Below are 8,907 nucleotides of genomic sequence, written 5' to 3'. Positions count from 1 at the left end.
GTCCACCTCAGCAGTCCGCTATCACTTACAATTAAAGTTCACTAGAACAAAAAATTATGATATCCACGTCAGCGAGATACATCATCCACTAACATACATTTAGTTGTCCACGTCAGCGTGCCGCGCTATCCACCAACTTTAGTTTATAATAGTTAATCTTTTCCTAAGAATTGTATGAATAGTTAAATTTCATTCCAAATCAGTAGTTCCTTACCGCAACGGTGGGGTGTTCTTCTAGTAGAAGAAAAGAAAGAGGAAAAAGGAAAGAGAAAAAAATACAAAAGAAAAGAATAAGGAAAAGAAAATAAAAGAAAAGTAAAAATAGAAAAGAAAATTACTCATGCGGCGCAGCTCTTAACCAAAATACCCGAAATAACCGAACTTACAGTCTACTACAGGCCCATGAGGATACAGCCCAGCCCAACATTGGTAAACCCTATCCTGCACTCCCATCACCGCCGCCCCCACTCCCTCCCCGTGGCGCGCCGCCCCCACTCAAGCCGGAAGTCCCCGCCCCTATCCCGACGCCCTACTCCCCTCTACCGAACGGTGCGAGGCGAGGCGCTCTCGGTGGCGGCGCATCGCGCGCGAGGTGAGGCACTCTCGGCGGCGGCGCATCGCTTTTGTTTCGCGCGACTGTGCCCTGTTCCAAACAACAACAGAAAGCCTTTTGTTCCGCACGACCGTGCGCTGTTCCGAGAAACAACAGAAAGCCTCTGTGATTTTCAGGTATGGTTTTGGATCTTGTTTTCTTCCCGTTAGTCTTTCGTGATTTGTGTGGCCGGCAACTACAGATTACGTATAGTTATTAGAGATGTGACATTCTTTTTGACAAGTAGGAGCAGATCGATGGATGTGTCCTTTATGTAGGAGTAGTATTCTGGATGGTCGGGGTTTGAAATATGAACTGAACTATGCTGTGTGTTGTTCACCTCAGTGCCAGTAGATGACTACTGTTTCACCTTCTAGCTAATTCCAGTCTCTGATGATACTGATGAGATCTGTCTACTCATTTACAATAGGGGTTTGGGGTATTGCGTTTACAGTTTCCATACTAGTCTGGGATGCTTCTGATGTTTCATCTGCAATCGTTCTGTCTCCATTTGCGCATTTATTTGTTTATTATTTCCTTTTCAAAAGTAGCTTACAATAATTTTTGCATCATTTTTCTTCATTATGTATCTGAATATTCTGAAAGTTCACAGTAAAGTGTTCTAGCAGTTTTTCTTAGATTTTAGTACTGTTCACAATGTTATTAAGTCGTTCTGACTAATCGCGATTAGTCGGCCTTATCGGTCCCCCAGCTCCGATTATGGTCATCGATTCGATTAGTAGCTCTCATAAAGATTGTTCAGACAACAAAAATGACAGCTCTATGCCTATAACCCCTATGGCTCAAACTGCTTTTTAGTGACACATATACAGCAGAAAAGCAATTTAGGCATTTATATGTTGACATGCTATCTTGACAATTCAACAAATCATCTACAGAAATGGAATCCATCAAACTGTCTACAGAGTCGCAATTGATATTTTTTTTCCATCACTTACCTCATCATGTTTGTAATCATTAAGAGTACTTTTTTTCGGGCTAATTGCTACTCATGTTGTTATATCATTACATATAGCAAGTGGAATAGAAGTCAAATCAGGGGGCATTATGTCAGTATATTGTTTACATGAATGGTTTGGACCGATAAGGTAAAACCGGTTGAGATGGTTTGGACATGTCCAACGGAGACCTCCAGAGGCACCGGTGTGTAGTGGAATCCTAAGCCAGGATAGTAACGTGAAGAGAGGCAGAGGAAGACCGAAGTTGACTTGGGTAGAGGCAATAAAAGGAGACTTGAAAGGATGGAATATACCCAAAGACTTAGCCTTAGATAGGAGTGCTTGGAAAACAGCTATTCACGTGCCTGAACCTTGATTGCTTCTGTTGGGTTTCAACTCTAGCCTACCCCAACTTGTTTGGGACTTAAATGCTTTGTTGTTGTTGTTGTTGTTGTTGTTGTTGTTGATTGTTTACATGAATGGAATTTAAACATGATTCTTTGGCTGAGTTGCATTATGTAGTATGGTCCTGTTTGGAACTGCTTTTTACCAAAAAGGAGAAACAGTGGAGCAGCCAAATGAAACTTCTAGGCAGCTTCCTGGCAAAGCGCTTCCCACAAAACAACAGTGAGCCGGTTTCCTTGTTAAGCAGCTTGTGAGGAGCTTATCTCGGCCTTCTCTCGCCGTCCTCAAGCGCCTCCTCACCTGAGTGCCTCCTAGTAGCCTGCCTCCATTGTGACGAGTTCCTCCTGCTGAGTGTCCTCTCCGTCGATGAGTGCTGCCCCACCCCGCCGGCTGCCTCCTCATTGATTGCCTCCCCACCGAGTGCCATCCCACCGACGAGCGCCTTTGGATCAATGTGTTGCCCTCGACCACCACGTGAGCCGCCCCACATCTACGCACACCCTTGGCCTTTGCCTCCCAGTCGCTGGTCGGCTGGTTCCACTAAGCAGGAGGAGCCCTGCTGCTTGCTCTCTCTTCTAGATTGGAAGAAGCTGGAACAATAAAGCCACACACAAAACGCGCTGCTTTTTACGCTTCTCCAAAAAGAAGCTTTTGTGGACAGCTAGCAATAAGATAGCTTTCTATAAGTTTAAGCCATTCAAAATAGGGCCTATATATTTATTGTTTTAGATGTCAGGTTAGCTTGCACATCATTTCATCATATTTGAAACTTATTGAACTGTTTGGGAAGGTGTTTGTCCACGCCCAGGGTTTGTCAGTGTTGTGCCAACATGATATTATTTTTGCAGCTAGATGGAACTTATTATCTGATGCATTATGTTAAGCAATATATTTTTCCTTGATTCATCATTAAATTTTGTTTGGTTATTGACACCAGATGAAGATTTTAAAAAATCTGTGTTTATTTTGGCTTAATATAGATGCATGTTCCATGCCATTTGGTCCAAAACACATGATATGATTGTCATGTTTTAATATTTGGGTGAGATAGTTTAATGGCATTCAAGTTTTCTTTTGGCAATGTTCTGCCAAGATGATATTTCCTTTTTGCACTTTGCACAGAACTTAACATCTGATACACTGTCAAGCAACATATTATTTCTTTCTTTAGATTACAAATTGTGTGGTTATTGATGTCAGATAAGTTGAAAAAACATTCCTATTTTGGCCTAGGTGGAGTCTCTTGCACTTGCACCATGTGTGCTGCTTGTTCGTCCTTGGCACTTCTTTGTTTCTATTGTATATAGGATAGGAAGGCCTTGCAAGGTTTCTTTTTCTTTGTTGATAGTTTGATGGATCGCCAAGATACCATGTTAACATGTAAATTCCTGGACTACTTTTTGCCTGTTTATGTGTCACTAGGAAGCAGATTGAGCTATCACTCTAATATAAACCTTATCTTTAGATTTAACTCTACTTTTTCATTTCTGAATTGTGGCACCCCACCTGTTATTATTTTTTGTTGGCTCATGGTGCTATTTCTTTTTACTGTTTCTAAGTTTGTTCTTTTGTTTGAATGTCAGGTGCTATCAACTTGGAAGATGGCAGATGAGGAACAAGCCCTAAGCTCTAGGAAGAGGGTTGCAGGTACCCAAATCAACAAGGATAATCCTGAGCCTGATGATGACGGACCAGAGCAAGAGATGGGTACATTTAAGAAAGCTACTGAGGAAGTTATGGCAACCCGGAGAATTGTAAAGGTTCGGCGCCAGCAGACTTCATCAGCTCCTTCTTCTAATCCTTTCTCTGCAATCAGATTTGCTCCCACTGATTCTGGTGCTCAAACAAGTGCCCCTGTCCCAGAGGCCCAACCTTCAGATGTCAAAGCTGATGAGGGAAGTAATGGTAATGGGAAAGATACTTTGTCTGTGCCAGACAAGAATGCAGGCTCTGGTGTAAATACTGACTCCGGTGCCACAACTGAAGCACCACCGCAACCTGTTGAAACCAGTGACCAGGCAGAAGACACAAAGGATGAATCTGGTGGAGACAAAGTGGTAGTTGGAGAACCCAACGAAGGTAGCTGCATGCCATCTGAAGTTGAGGGCAAACCAAAAGAGGACGATGCTGAAGAAACAGAAGGGGCAGATGAAGCTGGGAATAGTGATAAAATTAGCAAGGATGATACGGAGAAGAAAGATGGAGGTGAATCAGAGACCAAGGATGGCCTGTCTGATGAGCAGAGAGATGCTGATAAAATTGGCAAGGATGATACTGAGAAGAAAGATGGAGGTGAATCAGAGCAGAAAGATGCTGATAACAAAGGGCAGGCATCATCAGCGACACCCCTTTTCTCGTTTAAGAATCTGACAAGTGGTCAAAATGCTTTCACAGGTCTGACCGGAACTGGATTTTCAAGCACATCATTCTCGTTTGGCTCAGCCTCTAAAGATGGCTCAAGTGCCGGTCCCCTATTTGGGCTGAAAACTGATGGTTCTTCGTTCCCTTCTTTTAATCTTGGTGCTGCTAACAACGGGAGTTCCGCCACAGCGCTTGCCACTTCAGCAGAGGCACCCAAGAAATTTGCTATGACCGAGGGCCCTGTTGAAACCGGTGAAGAAAATGAGAAGGCTGTATTTACTGCTGATTCTGCTTTGTATGAGTACCTAGATGGGGGCTGGAAAGAAAGAGGAAAAGGTGAACTGAAGCTGAACGTCCCTGTATCTGGCGGTGAGAGAGCCCGGCTCGTCATGAGGACAAAAGGCAACTACCGGCTGGTCCTGAATGCAAGCCTCTACAACGACATGTCACTCAAGGACATGGACAAGAAGGGCGTGACATTTGCCTGCATGAACAGCATTGGGGAGTCACCGAGCAGCCTTGCCACATTTGCTCTGAAGTTCAAGGACACAGGCACCAGGGAGGAATTCAAGGATGCGGTGGAGTCTCACAAGACAAGCAAGGAACCGGATGCGCCGCTGAAGACGCCCGAGAACTCTCCGAAGGCAGCAGAAGTCTGAAGCTGCACTCGGTCACGCTTACTCGTCCTTTGTATGTGTCCAGGAAGGAGCCGATAGATACTTTCTGTTATTATTGCCGAGTTCTTAAGAATGTCGCGTCATGACATGATGTCCTGAGTTGAGTTGTGTTTGCATACGGTTCCCTGGTGCTGTTTTTGGAACAGTGGGTAGCCTGTCGAACTTTCATTATTACATACAGTCATATAATCTTAGAATCCTGGAGATGAGACTCGTTACATATGTTTGCTCGTGTTGTGCTCCGTTATGTTCTATTCTATCGGTTAAGCTATCCTGGAGATTATTATGTCTTGAATGAATGAATGTATGCAAATTATGCGTGTCCTGGTTATTATATTCCACCGAGGGCTTATTTGCATGCACTCATGTTGAATTGAAAAATTAACTAATTTCTATCCTAATCCACTCTATTGAGCCTTTGTTGAACAAGGCCTTTTTTTTTATAAGCTGATCGAGACAGACCAGGTTGTAAAGATCTGTAATCAGAACGAACTTGTTAGAGCCACTCTAGCGAGGATTCAATTCAGCACACTAAACACACCAAATTTAAAAACATGAGAACCGCAGGAGCTCAACGCCATTGACAGCGTCCACGTCATCCCGATTCTTTTTGACCGTCCGATCTGTGATCCTACGGCTCCTATTGCTTGAATCTGCTTCTATCTGGAGCATCTTCTTGTGGCCTCCGCTTCTGGCCTGGCTGCGTCCGGCATCGAGGGAAGCGGCATGGGGGCGTCCTGCGGCGCTGCGGCTCCTCGCCTTGCCACGCGCCGGTGCCTGCGGTCTGTGCTCCGGCCAAGGCATCGGTGACCACCCGGTCTTCCCCGGTTCCGTGCTCTGGCCCCGGCGTCGGCGACCACCCGGGCTTCCCTAGTTCCTGAACGGCGCCCCCACGCTAGGAGAGGGACACACCGACCAACAGCCTAAAATGAGTATGTCCACTGGTACTCACGAGTAGCAAGTCGACAATTTAATTTTTTGGGAGCATGTACACCTATCACAAACGCTACCGACATACTACTACCTCTGCAATATGATGCATGCATGAAGCAAGTTTATCCAATATGGAATTTGAAAACCAGGTTCTACAACAACAATCATTGGTTGTTGCATCAGCTGATGATGATTAATCAAAAGAGATAGAGAGGTACGGAGTACATTCTATAACATGCAAACTTTGCATTTACATTTTTTTCTTTCTGGGCTGTACTCATGTGCTATGAGAAAGTCTCACAAACTAAAAAAAAATGATACATTTAGATTGGAATGCAAGATTGCCACCTTGGAGTCAGAGATCCAGTTGCTCTGCAGTAATTCGGCACTAGCTGTTCAGGTCGTAGTCACTCCTGAAATGAATCAGAGAAAAGTAATCGAGGTAAATTTCCTTGAAGTGAACTTTGGGAAAACACTACTTGGGAGCATTAACTATTTGATAAGTAAAAGATTTGCATTAAATTTTCTGTCTGAAACCTCATTAATACCATCTTGAACAAGTTAAATTAGTCAATGTATATGCTATAAGTTTTACATGGCAAACATTTATATAAGATATTGCAAAATCTCATTCAGATATCACAATAGTGTGCACATATGCCACGATGCAGGAGCAGGTGGTGGTTCCTCCTGTAAAGAATCTAAGCAAACAAAGATCATTGATGGATCGACAGCAAGTATGTTCCCTGCTTTAATTTTTTAATGTGACAAACAAGTTATGTGTATCAAAGACACAGACAGTAGTGAAGCATACTGAAGATTGATTTCTCACCAAACCATGACGCCTGATTAAAAGTTTGGTGGAAGATAGGAGATTTGATGACAAAAAATCCACTGCAGCATGCATTGTCTACAAATCACTCCTACACTGGCATTCATTTGAAGCGAGAAGACTGAGATATTTGATCGAATCATCCAAACAATTAGGTCATCAGTTGAGGTTGTTATCCACATTGCATACCACTTAACCATTTCAGTGACACAAAACAATGTTGGCAAGCAAGTAGTCGAGAAACTCATCACCTGCGTACATTAATTACAGGGTGCAGAAAATTCTTGGTTGTCGACAACGTCAACTCTCTTCTACTTATTACAAAACACTCTCAAAGCTACCAGTTCATTAAGTAAAGGAACAAATCACAGCCGGACCTGGTGGATGTAAGTTCTCCATCCAAACTTCTTTTAGAATGAGTTAAGGTTCTTATCTGAGGTTGCAGCGTCAAGTTTGACCTCGTGGTCCACCATACAGGCCACTGGTAGACTGGTAGAGCACAATGTGGTAGTGGTTAAGGCCATAGTTCAAGCCTCCCATTGAAATTAAAAGATGAAAATGCTTAACGATGTATTTTTGGAATCATTGTAGTTCTCTACGAGGTTTCTGGAAGTTGACAAGAAAACAGTTGATCTGGTCAGTAATGAGGAACTGAAGACCAGTGCATCTGTTAAGCATCTTTCTCTTCCTTAGTCCTCTGCTCCTTAAGGTTCCTTCCTGTACGGAGTAGACTTCGTTTCTTTGCAAGGTTGGCATGACCAATAGTACTATTGTTGCCCTTTATATATTTAATAGTTTACTGAGATTGCTTGTTCACAGATCTACTTATTGGTCGATGAAGACATTGGTGGAGTCAAATCTAACAGAGAAAAAGACCTGAGGTATTACTTACTATTTTTCATGAAACAATATGTTGCATATTCATTTTAATTTGTCACCGCTGGTGGCTTTTTTGTGGTATTGGTCTAACATTTTTTATTACCTTACTCTTTGCAGCCATGTTATTGTCCCTGAACTTGGCCCAAGCACCAAGTTCGCAATCGCTTCACACAAGGCTGCAAAGGCGGTATGTTGCTATAACAACAGATAATCTCAGCTGTTTGTAATTTAGTTCATTTATCCTTCTCATCATAGTTTGTTTGTATGGCTGCACGGTTTAGTGACAGGGAAAAAAATGCAGCAACTGATATTTATGTCTACAGCTATTTGACATATGATTTGACATAATTGTTTGCTTAGAACACACTTCAGCTGTACTGAACGTATGGCTTATTTGAATCCTTGACTGGCCGTGCCGCCGGGCAGCACGCCCTTTGCTGGTTGCGCCGCCGGGGAGCGCGCCCCTAGGGTGGCTGCGCCGTTGGAGAGCGCACCCCTGCGCTGGCCGCACCAGAGAGCTTCGCCCCTAGGCCGACCGTGCCACCGAGAGCTTCGCCCCTAGGCAAAAGCCACATTTCCCCACATTCTCTTTCTTCAGATCCGAGAAAATGAATAAAATAATGTGTGTGTTGCAAGGACAAAATAACCGGTTTTTTAATGGCACCGGGCAAATACACGAAATAGCAGTATTGAATAGCCAATTCCATCTAGCAACGGTGTCTGCCAGTAAAATTTGCCTTAGGCCTGTTTAGTTCCACTCCAAAATGTCAAATTTTTCAAGATTTTCTGTCACATTGAATCTTTAGACGCATGCATGAAGCATTAAATATAAATAAAAAATAAAACTAATTATACAGTTTAGACGAAATTCACGAGACGAATCTTTTAAGCCTAATTATACTATGATTGGATACTAATTGCCAAATAACAACGAAAGTGCTACAGTGGCATTTCGCTAAAAATTTTGCCATCTAAACGGTACCTTATTTCATTCGCCAAATCTACTTAGGCCCCGTTTAGTTGTCAAAAATTTTTGCATAGTAACTGTCACATCGAATCTTGCGGCACATGCATGGAGTACTAAATGTAGACGAAAATAAAAACTAATTACACAGTTGGTCGAGAAATCGCGAGACGAAACTTTGGAACCTAATTAGTCCATAATTAGACACTAATTACCAAATATAAACGAAATGCTACAGTGAGCCAAAATCCAAAATTTTTTGGATCTAAACGCACCCTTAGGTGTCGTTTGGATGATGTGGGATT

At 43.0% G+C, this 8,907-nt stretch overlaps 1 protein-coding gene and 1 long non-coding RNA gene across 2 annotated transcripts; both read left to right on the top strand.

Moving 5' to 3' along the window:
- The first annotated feature begins 596 nt into the window (after positions 1 to 596).
- LOC136531945 (nuclear pore complex protein NUP50B-like) lies at positions 597 to 5,276 on the top strand. The gene is made up of 2 exons (XM_066524600.1): positions 597 to 729; positions 3,540 to 5,276. The coding sequence occupies exon 2, from the start codon at positions 3,558 to 3,560 to the stop codon at positions 4,974 to 4,976; it is 1,419 nt and encodes a 472-aa protein (XP_066380697.1). The 5' UTR covers positions 597 to 729; positions 3,540 to 3,557; the 3' UTR covers positions 4,977 to 5,276.
- An 800-nt stretch (positions 5,277 to 6,076) lies between these two features.
- LOC136531943 (uncharacterized) lies at positions 6,077 to 7,826 on the top strand. The gene is made up of 8 exons (XR_010778132.1): positions 6,077 to 6,141; positions 6,255 to 6,369; positions 6,599 to 6,664; positions 6,828 to 6,927; positions 7,030 to 7,145; positions 7,351 to 7,507; positions 7,579 to 7,640; positions 7,756 to 7,826. It is a non-coding gene; the product is annotated as an uncharacterized lncRNA (long non-coding RNA).
- Positions 7,827 to 8,907: the final 1,081 nt, after the last annotated feature.

The sequence above is a fragment of the Miscanthus floridulus genome, unplaced genomic scaffold (assembly GCF_019320115.1).
Source record: "Miscanthus floridulus cultivar M001 unplaced genomic scaffold, ASM1932011v1 fs_484_1_2, whole genome shotgun sequence".
Taxonomy (NCBI): Eukaryota; Viridiplantae; Streptophyta; class Magnoliopsida; order Poales; family Poaceae; genus Miscanthus; species Miscanthus floridulus.
This window is presented reverse-complemented; position numbering and strand designations above follow the sequence as displayed.

Bases quoted from the DNA above. Each gene is read 5' to 3' on its own strand.
- LOC136531945 (XM_066524600.1), top strand. From the start codon at position 3,558: ATGGCAGATGAGGAACAAGCCCTAAGCTCTAGGAAGAGGGTTGCAGGT.